At 44.9% G+C, this 15,920-nt stretch overlaps 1 protein-coding gene across 1 annotated transcript in view; it reads left to right on the top strand.

The window, feature by feature from the left end:
- The first annotated feature begins 5,637 nt into the window (after positions 1-5,637).
- The window catches only part of LOC103769813 (transmembrane protease serine 11E-like), a 47,799-nt gene continuing 37,516 nt past the window's right edge, over positions 5,638-15,920 (top strand). The window contains exon 1 of the mRNA XM_008937047.1: positions 5,638-5,750. Coding sequence (XP_008935295.1) covers positions 5,638-5,750 — 113 coding nt within the window. The remainder of the gene's footprint in view (positions 5,751-15,920) is intronic.

Genomic DNA, 15,920 nt, shown 5'->3' with positions numbered 1-15,920 from the left:
ATGATCATTTACCAGACAAGTTATAACTCAAATGTGGCCTGCCCTTTTGCTGTGTTCTCCCAAGGCCCTTATCTGTCTGTAGGCCAGCTGCAATCCAGCCCCTGACTCCAAGGCTGCTGGGCCTCCGAATTCTTCTTGAGCTTTTTCCCGCATCGTTCCAGGGAACGTACTCTAATGAAGAACAGAAGATTGCTTAGAGAAGTCCTGGTTCCTAATATCATGTCAGACTGTTACTTAGGTGACTACAGAATTTTTTCTTGCTGAAAAAGGAATTAGTGGAAAACACCAGCTTCTGTCCACCTTCTTTGAGCAGTGCATGTTCACCCGCCCACTTACCGCTTCATACGGACAGCCCCTACCACAGCGTTTGCTGTAGGAGTGATTGCTGGACTTGCGACCAAAATCTGCTTTACATTCATACCAGACTGCTGTCTTATCAGAGCATTTGGCTGAATTAATTTCCATTTTTAACTTTCCAGATTATATTCTTCTGAATAAAAGTTCTTGGCTTTTTGTGCAGGATGGAGGATTGTAACAATCTCAGTATAACTGTTGGGGGAAAAAAAAAGCCTCTCAAACTGCTTATTCTTTGTGAGTATGGTTCTCAAGTCTTTATCATTTCATATGTACATCTTCAGCTACATGCTAAAAAGAAAAAAAAAAGATTTTGTGATAGAAATACCTGTCTCCTTCTGAGCAGGGCATAACATCTGACAGACCCCGTAATCTTATGTAAAGATCTCTTTCTTCCTGTGAAGAAGTAAGAATTGCCTCTGTCTTGTTGCCACACCACAGTTAACTCATTTGATCTCAACCACACAAATTTTGTATTCTCTTTGACTTCATGTTTTCAAGAGCCTGTGTCTCCATCTGCCAGATAGATCTGAAACACTTTCTACACCCTAGTAGCAGAACATGCCTATTCCTGGTGAGGATGCTTTCCTTGCTGTGTCTGTAGACTCTTTCCAACAGTTTATGTGAATGCTGATCCTGACAACAGCAAAAGCTTTGGTCTTAGTTGTTAGATAATGAGCCACTCAATTGCTCTTTTCCCTCTATGGACAGAAGAGAAAAAACTCAGCAAAGGAGACAACAATCCCACTGCCAAGACTCAGAGCTGGTCCAGCATGGCAAGCAAGCAACAATCTTGTACCAGGCTGGAAAAGGCAAACAGCAGGCTTTTGGCATGCTCATAGCTAGAAGATCTGAGGGAAACTCAGACTCTTCTCTGCCCTGGTGAGACCTCACCTGGAATACTGGATCCCTTTCTGGAGCCCCCAGCACAAGAAGGATGTAGGCATATTGGAGTGAGTCCAGAGGAGGGCCACCAAAATGATCAAGGGATTGGAGCACCTCTCGTATGAAGACAGGCTGAGGGAGTTTGGGCTGTTCATCCTGGAGAACAGGAGGCTCCAGGGGCACCTTATAGGGACGTTCCAGTACCTGGAGGGGGCCTACATGAAGGCAGGGGAAGGTCTATTCAAAAGGGTTTGTAATGATAGGACAAGGAGTAATGGTTTTAAACTAGGAGAGGATAGATTTAGACTGGGATTAGAAAAAAATAAATCTTCAATATAAGAATAATAGATCATCGGAATGGGCTGCCCAGAGAGGTAGTGGAGACCCCAACCCTGGAGTCATTCAAGGTCAGGCTTGACAGGGCCCTGGGTGACCTGACCTAGTTAGAGATGTCCCTGCTTGTGTGGGGAGGTTGGACCAGATGACCTCTGGAGGTCCCTTCCAGCCTAAAACATTGTATGATTCTATGAAACAGGTCCCCAGTGATTACAGGCTTAGGGTTAAAGTGTTGTCCAAACTGAGTACAAGTCAGTTGACATGGTCAATGGCAGTTCAGGGCATTCCCTCTGGACTATGCAGCTTGCCACAAGTGCTGCCAAACAGAGCAGCATTTGAGTTAACAGAAGTATTAAACTCAGCATTGAGAAGCAGTAACTCAGCAATGACTTAACAGAAGTATTTTAACTACACATTCTGTGGTCTGGCTGCTTGTCAGTACAGAGAACTGTGACTTTCTAGAGCTCCACTGCACGTACTGGAATACTTGGATGTCCACAAGACATCTGCATGAAAGACAAGGGTCTGCAGTTGCTGTGTGGTCAGTATTTTTGTATATCAGGAAACCTGGCACTTGAAACATTTTTCTCAGGGAACTTTTCTCATGGAATATTGTGATCTTCAGAGACAAAACTTGGTGATTTCATTTCTACATAGGGAGAAAAAGTGTCAGACTGGTTCTGTAGGTCTGAGCTCAACAAACCTCATTTTAGTCCCTTAAGCAGAATGTTGCTTTGAAGTATATTGCTTGTAAAGGAAGCCTTAAAAGTGATGGATGACTAGTATATATGATTATTTTTTTTTTTTCTTGCTGGTGGTACTTATCAGGACAGTGAATAAAATTTGATCTTCATGAAAAAAAAGCACCATTACAAGATGCCATGGATTTCCAGTACCCCAAAGCACTTTAGGCTTGGGTTTTCAAAGAGCATAGTGGTTTCCCCATCCTGCTGGATTTCATTGTAACTTGGAAATGTAGTATTTTTAGGCTTGCAAATCCCACCTATCTTGCTGGTTCCCTGAAACATAAGTAGATTTAAAAAAAAAAAAAAGAGTTACTAGTTTGTGAACTGTCCAGGTGTGCTTATTTTGGGTACAAAATCAGAAGGCCTTAAGCTTTTTTCTCCGCATCAAGTGCTACAGTAAATATAATTCTCCAAAGTGGTGCACACAAGGCTGAAGAAGTGAACTTGTCATTTGCTTAAGAATCTACCAGTTCCGAGCATCTTCTCTGAGACATACAGTACCTGACCCACCGAGTGCCAGCACAGGGCAGCCAGGAGGAGTGGGCCTGAATAGGGCCTGGCCTCTACGTGATGTATGCTTTGGGAACCTTTATTTTGGACTGTCCTGTGGAGTTTTTCTGATAACAGCTGGAACATGTCTTCTGATCTGGTTTCTTCTGGAAGCAATGTAGTTTGCATGCTCTGAGGCCTGCTGGTGATGCAGAGCAGTATAAATGAGGACCATCAGCAAGAGCACTTGCAAGAACCCCCTTCATCCTCTGGGAATGCTGGTGCAGATGGATGTAATGGGTCTGCATCCCTTACTCATGGGAAAACAGCACTAATGTCAGCATTGTCTGGCTTTTCCTGAGGGGATATTATGGGAACCTGAAGCAACATAGGTGGCCAAAGTGTTTTATTTGGTTTAGGTGGCCTAGCAGAGTTGTGTTCAGTTTAAGCTTCAGCCTCACCTATTTATGAAGCCACAAGCTTGACCTTCTCTCAGCCACCTTTTCACAGGAATTAACATCTTCACTCAAGGCAGAATGGGATGTATCTAACTATGCAATAATGCAAGACACACAGGGATGTAATTTATATGTAAACTTAATAAAACCTGTTAAAAATTTGCCTTCTGTTTTTCATGTACTTGTTAATTTCCCACATCATGGTAAGCAACCACAAGATGAGGGCTCCTCAGTTTCAGAACTTACACACTTCTCCTTATGTACTGGCTTTTATGTAGCCTTAACCATCTGGTTTCATTGCCTTGTTGGAAGAGCATAACTGTTAGACGCCATCCAGACTTGAAGAAAACTTACACCCACCTAGTCAGAGGTTACCCAAATTTGTGTTCAGGCAGACAGGTCTTGTGTCAGCCACTAGAGGGTGAGTCGTATAGTAGAAGAGCCTTAAGTTCTTGGCTGCTGGCGGCGCTCTGTTTCAGCTCAGCAGAGAGGATCTGGAGGGCAAAGCACCGTGTCCATGTTGCCTTGAAGACGCAGATGATTGTCTTGCAAATTTTGAGTTGACTACAGCTCTTCAGTTCTTAGCAGCACTGGGCGGGTTTCAGTCTTTTCCCCATCAGAAAGTTGACATCTAATGCTTCCCCTCATGCTCAGGACAGTGACCAAGGGGCTGAGGTTTTTGTCTGCTTCTTTGCCTTACCATAGCCAGACCCTTATCCTGTGGAAAAGTAGACTGGAAAGGCGCATTGTCAGGTATTGGCATCACAGGTCTATTTTCTGGGCTTATCATCCTTCTTGCAAACAATGTAGCAAAGAGCAGCAGTAATTTTGAGAATCTGATAGGATGGGAAGTTTGCAGTGGTATCCAGCTGCTGTTTGCATTCACCTCCTGTTTTGACAATTCCTGATTCCTGTAGTTGGAAACCAGCAGATTTCTTCTTGTCCCCTTTCCCATCAGAATGGGAAACTTGGTACAAATGGCACCATATACTGAGCCAGAAGAGCAAGATGTTGATAACTGAAACGTGTTGGGGTTCATTGATCCTGGTCTGTAATACCTAACAGCAGAAGGGATGGCCTTGGGATTTGAGATTATCTAAGAGGGTGAAAAGGAGTGTAAGAGCTTTGCTGCAGTGTTCCAGCACTTGCCAGGTTGGCTGTGGATGAGAGGGTGGCTGCCTGGTTGGAAGAACGGTAGCCCTTTCGTCACATTTTACTGGGTCAAGCACAAAGACTTAAGAGTCTTAGAGATGGACTTCTTAAAGGACATAATTTCAACAAATCTGATTTATTTATTTATTTATTTATTTTCTCATGGCTTAGGGAAAACTGCTTTGTGCTGAGTTTCTGACAGAGCACATGCTGCGTATGTGACACTTAAACCATTTATGAGCACTCAGTAGCTGGTAACTGCAATGACCCAAGGGTATGCTCAGTTGGTGTGGTCATGTCTGGCCGGGGGAACTAGGTGGGTGGAGTTTCTGTCAAAGGGTTTGAAATGAATGGAGAGAATAATAACTCTATTGCTCTTCTGCATGTGTGGTTGAACCAAGATACTTCTATAAAACAGAGTTGTCAATATTTCAGCTTCCTTGGGGTCTTTCATGCATTATTGCTGCAAAGAAAACTTTTAAAGACCCATCTGGTTACAATAGTTCAGAAACAAGTGTAACAAATGGCAGTTAATCTGCTGTATCTGCAAGAGGTCAGGATTGTGACCACCAGAGGAACCTGAACATACATAAGTCCATGGAAACGGATGAAATGCACGCCAGAGTCCTGAGGGAGCTGGCTGATGCAGTTGCCACTCTCCATGATATTTGAAAAGTCCTGGCATCAGGTGAAGTTCCTGGTGACTGAGGGAGTTACAAAGGGAAACATTACACCCATTTTTAAAAGGGTAGAAAGGAGGACCCTATGAACTGCTGACCTGCCAGCCTCACCTCTGTGCCTGGGAAGACTATGGAACAGATCCTCCTGGGATACATGCTAAGGCACATGGAGGACAGGGAGGTGATGTGAGACAGCCAGCATGGCTTCACCAAGGGCAAGTCCTGCCTGAGCAACCTGGTGTCCTTCTGTGATAGAGTGACTGCATCAGTGGACGAGGGAAGAGCTACGGATGTCATCTATCTGGACTTCTGTAAGGCCTTTGACACAGTCCCCCACAATGTTCTTCTCTCTAAATTGGAGAGATACAAATTTGATGGGTGGGCTGTTCAGTAGACAAGGAATTGGTTGGATGGTTGCGTCCAGAGAAAGAGGGTGGTGGCCAACAGCTTAATGGCCAGATGGGGAACAGTGACAAGTGGTGTCCCTCGGGCCCATACAGGGACCAGTGCTGTTTGATGCCTTCATCACTGACATAGATGGGGATTGAGTGCACCCTCAGCAAGCTGGCAGATGACACTGAGCTGTGTGGTGCAGTTGGCACATCTGAGGGATGGTATGTCATCCAGAGGGACCTAGACGAAGTTGAGAGGTGGGTCTATGTGAACCTCACAAGGTTCAACAAGGCTGAGTGCAAGGTCCTGCACCTAGGTTGGGGCAACCCCCAGTATCGATACAGGCTGGGGGATGATGGGATTGAAAGCAGCACTGTGGACAAGGACTTGGGGATACTGGTGGATGAAAAGCTCAGCATGAGCCAACAATGTGTGCTCATAGTCCAGAAGGCCAACCATATTCTGGGCTACATCAAAAGAAACCTGGCTAGTGGGTCGAGGAAGATGCTTCTGCCCCTCTACTCTGGTGAGACCTCACCTGGAGTGCTGTGTCCAGCTCTGGAGTCCTCAGTACAAGCAGCCTACGTGAGACACTGGAACAGGTTGCCCAGAGAAGCTGTGGATGCCTCATCCCTGGAAGTGTTCAAGGCCAGGCTGGATGGGGCTTTGAGCAACCCGGTCTAATGGGAGGTGTGCCTGCCCATGGCAGGGGAGTTGGAGCTAGATGATCTGTAAGGTCCCTTCCAACCCAAACCATTCTATGATTCTACGATTTTCAGCTCAGCTAGGTTGCTCAAATCCCCGTCCAACCTGGTCTTGAACATCTTCAGTGATGGAGCATCCACAACTTCCCTGAGAAAACTGTTCCCCTGTTTCAACACCCTCATAGTCAAGAACTTCTTCCTTACACCTTATCTAAGTCTACCCTTTTCCAGTTTGAACCCGCTACCCCTCATCCTATGTGAGCTCGTGTGAAAAGACCCTCCTAGATTTCCAGTAGGCCACTTTTAGATACTGGAAGGCTGCAATAACATCTCCCTGGAGCCTTCTCCAAGCTGAACAACCCCAATTCTCTCTGTCTGTCCTTGTAGGAGAGGTGTTCCAGCTCTCTGATCATCTTCGTGGCTGTCCTCTGGGCCTGCTTCAATAAGTTCATGTCCTTCTTGTGCTGTGGACTCCAGAGCTAGACACAGTACTCCAGGTCAGGTCCCACGAGAGCAGAGTTAGAGGGGGAGAACCCTCTCCCTTGACCTGCTGGCCACGCTGCTTTTGATGCAACCCAGGATACAATTGGCTTTCTGGGCTGCAGTCACACATTGTTGGCTTGTGTTGAGCTTTTCATCAATCATCATCCCCAAGTCTTTCTCCTCAAGATGTCCCTGCTCACTGCAGTGGGGTTGGACTAGATGACCAGGTCCCTTCCAACCCAAAGCATTCTGTGATTCTATCATCTTGGGATATTTATATTTTTAATTGAACTCATTCTTACCTTATACTTCCTTTGAAGAATATTTTGTCATTCATTGCTGGTGGGTCTTCCTCAGGTGCAAATACCTTGTTTCTGTAAAGACAGAGAAAAGGCTTTTGGGAACTTGTTATCAAAATATGCAATTATTTTGTTTTATGTAAGCTTGAATAGGTTCAAGAAATATATAGCAAGTCTCTGATTCACTTGGTTAGTTACTGAATTCCTGCCTTCTTCCCATAAACCTGAAAGGTTCTGTTTGCTATGTGTGTGTCCTTGCCTCCTGTGCATTCCACCTTCCAGGTGGCCACTGGGAAGTCTCTTTTTTGAGGAAGGACTTGCCATCAGCCTAGCATCCAGCACCATTTTAACGGCAGATCATTCTTTTTAAGTCAGTACAGTCTTCTGCCCATAATTTCCACACATCTCTGACCTTCTCTGACTCTGCAGTCTTCAGCCTTTGGAGTCATGACCCAGACAGTCTGTCACTGTTCTCCAGGCCAACAGAGATAACCTTCATACCATACCAAGGGCGGCTGTTACTGGGATCATTTCTCCTCCGTTTGACAGACAGATCAAGGGATGTACTAGGAAGTAATATCCCCCATGGTAGAGGGTAGTGAGAACATAAAAACCTTTTTTACTAGGAGAGTGGTTGAACATTGAAACAGGTCATCAGGAGAGGTCATAGAGCCTCCATCCTTGGAGACACGCAAAACCCAATTGGAAGTGACTCTGACCACCTTGGTCCAGTTGGCAGGAGTGGTAACTGATTCCAGTTGCCTGGAATCTCCAGAGTTCACTTCCCACCTCCACTAATGTGTGATTCTGTTCTCCCAAAGTGCCTAGCAGCTTCAGGGAAAGGCACATGGCTATGGCTGAGTGGAGGACACTGTCTCAGCTGAGGTGACTGCCCCTCGACTGCTTCTGTGACAGGTGAATGCTCTTGTAGACAACATAAAGAAGACTGATACCTGGTCATCCTCATGCTTGACCCTTAGATGCAGTGCCCAGTGCTGTTGTCCCCAACTTGTCTGGCGCTGTCACCACTGATTGAGTAATCAATCAAAATAGCAGGGCACAGAAGGGAAAACAATCCATTCTGTGCCACCTAGGTAGACAGCAGGTTACCCAAGAGTGAGCTCGGCCAGAAGGTCTCACAGCGAGGCAGCAAACCAAATGGGACTCAGTCCTGAGCAGTCCTGCCTGAAGCACGCTGGATTCTCCTGTTGGTGTGGCTCAGGCCCTGGACTGTGGCTGAAAGGACAGCCGGAGTTGAAACGGCTGCAGGATGGAGGTCTTGGGCTGGATTTTCATTGTGTCTGATTCATCGGTGGAACCTCGAAGGCTAATGCAGTGTGTGAGAAATCAAGTGGCTGCTCACAAGAATCACATTTAGGATCTTGCATGCTGCTGTAGAGCACACCAGAACACAAAGTAGCTTGGGAGAAAGCATCTCAAAGAGCCAGACTCTATTTGGCTTCCACTAGGCAAGTTAGCTGCTAGCAAGTAATATGAAATCAAGTTCCAGCTGACCATTTTCTGGGGACATAAAGATGTGGGAGAAGTCTTGTTTTGAGCATATTGTTTTCCACAGGGATCCTTGTTGGTGCTCCCAGCAAGTCTCTCTCACGCTTCTGATGCATGAGACAATGCTGCTGTTCTTGTGTTTAATGTAAACTGTGCCTATAAAGTTTTTCTTTTTATGTTAACGTGCCTTGGTCCTTTGTAGGCCTAGTCCAATTCAGGTAGAGGTCTCCTGTCTCTTTGGAGATGCTGTGTCTCTTTCCTGGGAGCTGAGGATTTGTGCCGTGGATGCAGAGAGTGGCTTGTTGGCCTGATTGCCAGGCAACCCCTGGAAGAAGATGTGGGCTGGCCTGTTTCACTGTACCAGGCAGACGCTCTGGCCGAGCAGCTGCAGAGGACAGGTGCAGGTGTGCTGCCTTTTTGCCATGAATGGGGCGACGGGCTATGAATTCTTTTTTAATTACTCTAGCAGTGGGGGACTCCTGTTGTCTAAGGGCGTTGTCAGTATTCTGGGCTGGCCTATCTGGCTGCAGCTCAGACGGGTGTAGCAGTTTCTGTTACAAGGGCCTGGAAAGAGGGATTAATTGGAAACCAGCCAGAGCAGGATCTACCATACTTCAGAGCTTGAGGCCATTGCTATAGCATCTGAGAGCCTCCGCGTGCTCGGGATCTCAAAGCTGCACGGGCACGTAATAGAATCTGGCCCCAAGTGACTTTTCAAGGCTCAGGATAAAGGGCCTGGCTTCACTCCCAGCCCTGGCATAGGCTCTGGAGAATCATTCTATCCTTTAGGTGGATTTTCTGGTTTCGCTTTTCTACCAATTATCTATTAAAAGCCAGGGCTGGGATTTTCATGTGGCAAAGGAAAGCATGGGGTACTAAACTGATGGCCTATTTTTTTGTCAAAACAGTAGAGATGTGTCCACAGCTGAAGTTAAAAAGCAAAAAGAAATGCAGTTCATTTAGAGCTTCCCCTGAATTTCAAAGGCTAAATGCAAGATGCCTTTTATATTTTCCAGAAGGGGGAAGTCTGAAGCCATAACTGAGCTGCCAAGGTGTGCTGGTGGAAAAGTAGTGGACTTGTCCTAGTGAAGGATAAGTGTACCACTTCATCACAAGGTGTCTGTTTAGTCTTATCAGATGCTCTCAAGCTCACAGAGTAATTTAGATTAGGAGGGATATACAGAGGCCATCTCACTGAACCCCCAGCTCAAAGCAGGTCTGATTAGTTCAGCTTGTCTAAGGCCGTGCCGTTCAACAGCGCTCCTGCCAGTGCTGTTGAGCATCACCAGCAAGAGCATTCACCTCTCAGTTTAAAAGCAGTGACTGACCGCCGTCTTTGCACGTCTAAAATTCGTGGCCTGGATTGAGTAACTGATAGACTATTATGTAAAACATCTTTGCTTGTAAATTCCGAAGCTGTTATTGCTGTGGGGCTGGCCAGTGGTTTTCTCTGGAGGCGTTCTTGGTCTCTGCAGCCAGGGAGCCTGTGGAAGTATGCAAACATAAGCCACGGTAGCCTGTTATTACCGTTCTTAGGCAAGCAGTCTGCCTGACCGGCCGGGCTGACCTTGCAGGGTTAAACGGAGAGAACGGTCATTACAGCTTTTGATACTTTCATTCACAAAATCACCCACATTCCCGGATTCCCACCCCAGACTTTCATAGGTAGTTTCTGCACTACTTCTGTAGTATTAACCAGAAAGGTTAGTCACTGCCGTAGCTGACTGAAGAACCCCATAATGCTAAGCACTTTGCAACTTGCTAATTTATTGTGAGGAAAATTGTTCTTTAATGATTGTCTTTTCTTGGCCTGTCTGTACAATTGTTCCTGGGGGACAGGTATGTGTAAATTGCTTTTGCATAAGCTGACACAGACAAGTGTTTTTCTTTATTTTCCACTCTTTTCCAAGACAGTTAATTTTAACGGTGCATTAATTTGAAAACAAAAGCAACTTGCTTCAATACTTACTAGGCAGATTGCAAAAAATTTCGTGATTGTAAGGAAACAAAATTATGTTTTTGGAATACTCCATTGTTCACACTCTGGAGTAACAACAGCAAGGTCTATCCTAGCGTGCTCTGAAAATTGCCAGAAGTTGTCCAAGACCCTTCCTCTAGCACTACCTCTTAAGACTCCTTGCAACCTTGACTTCTTCTAATGAATGCTCTTTGTCTCCACAAAATCTTGTTGCAGAGCCCAAAGTCTCAGGTAACTTTTGCCTCAAACTCTAGGTGCTTGCTAAAACTTACTTCTGCTGGAATGTGTTTTTTATTTGACCCAGGTGATTAGAGCTGGCCTTTGAACTTCTGGGCACATCAGGGAAAGTTCTATGGATGTTACAGGGTAAACACTTCGAGGGCCCCTATTCCCAGTATGCTTGGCCCAGGTACCTGGGCACCTGATTAGCAGTCTCTAAATACTGATGAAGACATTAAAGTTTGTAACCCTCTAACAATGCTGCCAGCTCTTTTCTCTGTGAGCTGACCACCATGCACAGCCTCATCCTTCTGGGCAGAAATTGCTATGTATTTCTTTCTTTTATGTCCCAAACTTAGTTAAGATTTTCCATTCTAGGAGCATGTTTTGTAAGGATGACAGTTTTTGTGATCACAGGACTAAAAAGGAAGAAAAAAATTAAGCCAAGGAATTCTAAGGTATCTTCTTGACTCCTGGGATGAATTGGTTTGTAATTGATCTCCATGTTGAGCCAGAGTTCCTGTGGGTGTGTGTGTGTTTCTGGGTGGAGCAGGGATTTCCTTTGCACACACACTCTTTTTTTTTTTAGTTTTACTAATAAGGAAAATAATATTTCCTTTTTTACTAAAAATAAAATAGCAGGGCTGGTGGGGGGAAGTGAATGCCCAAGGAAGGTATTAGTACTTGACGGGTAACTCTGTTCAGTCAGTAAAGCCCCACGTAAGGCAGGTAACTGCAACAATGCCCTTTTTCCAAGGAGCTAGGAGATGCCAAAAAAAGGCAATTGGTTTGAAAAAAAGCAAGGAAAGAAATCGGTGTTAGAGAATTAGGAGATGCCATGCAGCGGTGCCCAGCTTTTCACTAAAAGTGTCCTAAAAATGGTCTGTCCAGACACTTCTATAATTACATTGAAGTGCCTGTGAATGGGCATCTTTGAGGAAAGATGCAGAAAGACTTGGTATGATTAGGTGAAATTTTCCTCTTGGTCTTATTTTTTTTTAACCCTCTGTTGCCAAGGTTCTTTCTGGAAGATAGTAAATGTACCTATAAAAATAACTGTGAAATCTGGAGACTTCACTGGAAAACCAAATGCTTCAAACGTTTTGGCACAAATTGAAGTGCATCAAAGAGTGGAAACCAGAACTTTGTTTTCTGGTAATTTTTGGGTTTGGTTGGGGAATTTAGGTGCAAATGAAGAATTTCTCACTGGCTCTCACATTTGTGCTGGGAGAAGGGAATTCCAAGGAGATTGGTGGCCGTTTTCACAGAGTAAGCATTTTCCACAGGCGGGGTTATGCCAACCATTAAATGACTAACATGTAATTAGGAGGCTGGATACTTATAGTTGTCATGTCCCTGATGCCAAGGGAGTCCAGGGCAGCCGCGGAGGAGCGTGCACCAAGGGATATGAGGCTTGGCTGACCAAGCCACCTATGTCTGTTATTTGTTTGTGTGTTCACCCTTTGTGTCGGCCGTCTCAGGAGGCAAGTGGTTTGGCGTTGCGGACAGTGCGGTGCCCCTCCCGCGTGGGTTTTACAGGGAGCGCACGGTAGAAGGTGCTGCCGCTCAGGAGAAGGCCTCCTGTAGGGACACGAGTGGGACAGAAAGGGAGTGCTGGAAAAGGGAAATCTCATGCGCTTCCTGTTCTGCTGTGGCGAAGAACAAGTCTTCTTGCCTGGGCCGGTTTATCTGCTCTGTCCATCTCTGCCTGGGGAGCTCTTTGATGCGGAGCTGATCCGAAGGTTACAGTCTCCTTATCAACTCCATGCTTACCTCTGTTTGTTTTTATTCTGAAGTTCGCTCCCTCATTTTGCAATAACCCACAGGGTGCTGGGTGTTGCGCCAGCCGTGCCTCAATGAAGGACCTTCATTCAACACCTTTCCCTTCCCATCACACCAGTCAATGCGACTCCTGCGTTTTCCAGCAGCGTTCCCTACGCAGTCCAGACTTTAGTCAAGCCTTGGTTGGCGGTCAGAAAGGCTACCAGACCTACCGGGACCTACCATGGGATCTTCAAAAGTAGGTGGCATGTTTTAACTCAGCAAGTCCAATCTGGAGGTGTAACGGTGGTAAAGGATACTGTCTATGGGACGGCTTTAGGATTTCAAGGGCATTTAGAGATCCAGAACAGAAATCTCTTTGTTCTCTGACCTGACCTCGGACCGTGTTGCTCTATCTCTGCTCCTTTCATCCTTTTAGATCTAGGGCATATTATGGATCTGTCTGAAATGTGAAGCCTGAAAAGGGGTGATGGATGAAGGGAAAGCAAAGCGGTAAGTTGCAGGCTGAAAGGGAGGTTTTAGATGTTGTGGTCAGGATGAGAAGAATGACATATGGCTGGGGTGAGAAGTGCAGAGGGAGATCCTTTCCTGGCATGGCCAGGGGCACAAAGATTGGCTTTCTCTTTAGAAAGGTGATGTGGCAGCTTAGCTTGACACCTTTCCTCCCTGTGATTGTCTTATCCTGCCCCTCAGCAGGCTTTTATTGCAGCAGAGCAGCATCATGGAAGATCTTTTGTGTCAAAATCAAATGTTGGTAACACAATTTTGGGAAACCATGGGTTTTGGTCAGGTCTACTTGCAATATTATTTCCCTCAAACCCTGCAAAAAGTCCTAGTTAAATCAGTGATGGCAGCATAGCTATGACAAGGTGTTTTGTGTCAAAGTATTCTGTGCAGTCAGAGTTGCTGGATATCCTTTGTTTCATTTTGCTGTGGTAAAATGAATGTTCACGGCAGTGGTGGAAAGTTCAGAATATTTTTACAAAATGTCTCCCAGCTGTGACATTCTACTGTGTGTAGTGTGCTCTCTTGGGTGAGAGCAAGGATCTGGTCATAAAAGTAGAGTGAGCCTCCTGGAATTTGTTGTTTCTGTTTAATGGTCTGGCTCCTGGACTTAAGTGGCAGCAGGAGATGTTCAGTCTCCCTTGAGGGTTTTTTTGTCATTTCGTCAGCAACTGATAAAACTTAAAAGTATAATCTCGGAAACAAAATCCAAAAGAATATAATTTTTTGAGTTGTTTTTATCACCCCAATGATTTGGCTGAATGTCTGTATTTTTGTGTGTGATTGCTAAAGACTACAATCATAGAATCATAGAATCATAGAATACTTTTCTCCTCTCTGTCACTGCTTTGAGCAAACGGCTGCAGATGATTGCAAGATACTACTTATTTTTTCCATCCTCATTATTTTTAATAATTTGGGCTTTTAAATAATTTCTGGACACGCTGAGACAGAGACATCGTTTCTGGATTGACAGATCTTATTCTTTATGCCCACTTCAGTGTTTTTCTCATTTTGTGAGGACAATATAATTTTAGTCAGTACAGTGTTGACTTTGCCAGGAGAAGACTGGGTTGAGCTTTTGGTTCTTGTGCTCCTTAGTGATGTCCTGTTCAATACCCAAAGATTCTCTGACCTGTTTAATATCTGTACCTTAAAAGCTGTGCTGCTCTGTCAGGTGAGGAAGGAATCCCCATAAGTTGTGAATACCAGTTCCTGCATGTTATGTAAAAAAAGGAAAACTAAGTGAGAGTTCTCTACCTAGCAGCACTGAAAAGCCATTCCTTTTTCTACTTAGATGTAAACCTAATTGCTGTGTCTTGTTGATACCAACAGTGGTGTAAATAATTGTAATAACAGTGTGCTAGAGAGTAGTTAAACAACATCTGTGTCCAGTTCCACAGCCTCCTAGCTAGGAAAGGATTTAGTTGTTTAAATAGTTGTTTAGATTATTATAAAATCTAAAGAATGTTAGGAGAAATCTGTGTTGGATAATTACATATTTACACATTTGGGAAGGGATGGAGACTGCCTGGTCTTAATCAAAGACCCTGTGTAGCTTGCTAAATGTCCAGAGGTCTTTGCTGGGCAGGAATGTAGATCTGAGTGTGCAGCTGTAAGCCTTGTTGTTTGAGCTCATCATGTTGTGCTTTAGTTTCTTATAAGGCTGGTGCTTCAGTATTGGCTTTATCCCGTTCCAAGACATCTCTTGGTTGGAACATGTGCTCCACAAAATCCTTCAGGAAGCAAGGCTGCTAAGAAAAACTGGGTGAAGTAGACAGCCTTGCTGTTCTTGTCCCTCCTCTGTTGTGCAGTCTGGGAAGCAAACGCAGTGTCCTACCCGCAGCTTCCTGGTGAAGATTTAATGCCCTGGCAGGGTGAGGTAGAGAGTAGCTGGTGTTGTATATGGTAGTCTACAAGTGAATACGTAGGTGGAAATGCAGTGCCACTTGCACCACCTTGTCATGCAGTAGCTGGGCAAAATGAGTGTAAATTACAGAGTGCTGAGGTGTAGCAGGAAATGGATACCAGCCCTGGTGCAAGGACACTCACGTCCCATTGGCATTACTGGGAGTTAACCATGATCATTCCAGGACGTAGATGTGGCTCCTGCATGGTACCTATTCTGCTCAGTTTGTCCCTGAGCAGATCTTGATGGCAGGAAACCACAGTGAAACACTTCAGATTCTGGTACGCACCACACCTGATTTGACTTGTATGGATTCAGTATCATTTGTGTTTCCTTGGCACATTCACTCAGTTTCTGACCATTTTAGACAGGAAACCCAGAATGAGGAAGGATCTCCTCCTGAGCCTTAACATCTAGTCATCTTTGTTAACTGAGCAAGCCCCCGTGCAAACCCAGCAGCTTTTCTGACCGCTGCTGTTCCTGTTAGAGCGGATTGCAGAAGCACCTCACTTTATTAATTCTTTTACAATCACTTTTATGATTGGCCATTTTGGGTCAGCAGAAGCTTTTAAAATCAAGTCATTCTGCTTCCATCACATGTTCCTTCCGTGTCTGTACTTCTGGTTACGGAGACATCTTCATTCTGTGTGACGCTGAGTTAGCACAAAGGTTGGGATGGCTTGATTTGACATGCTTCTGATACAAGACAATATGAAAACTTCATGTGGTCCATGGACAGATTTGGTGATAACAGGGGGACAGATTTCGTACAGAACTGAATATGGGGATTGGCCAGTTGCTCTGCTACTGGAGAATTGACTGGGATTTTCAGAGTCTCAGCTGGACTTCTTGTCTAAGGAGCCTTCTATAATTTCATCAGCATTTCTCCCATGAAGAAATTTGTCTGTCTTTGTCCAGTGAAAATACACTGCTAGATTACAGCATCTCACTGTTTCTATACCCAGCCTAGAAACTGTTTATTATATATAAAATGTAAAAGAAGGAAAAATTAATTATTCAGCCAGAAATCTATATTTCTA

The sequence above is a fragment of the Merops nubicus genome, unplaced genomic scaffold (assembly GCF_000691845.1).
Source record: "Merops nubicus isolate BGI_N331 unplaced genomic scaffold, ASM69184v1 scaffold18373, whole genome shotgun sequence".
Classification (NCBI taxonomy): Eukaryota; Metazoa; Chordata; class Aves; order Coraciiformes; family Meropidae; genus Merops; species Merops nubicus.
Note: the sequence above shows the minus strand (reverse complement) of the source record. Positions and strands in the feature narration are given on the sequence as shown.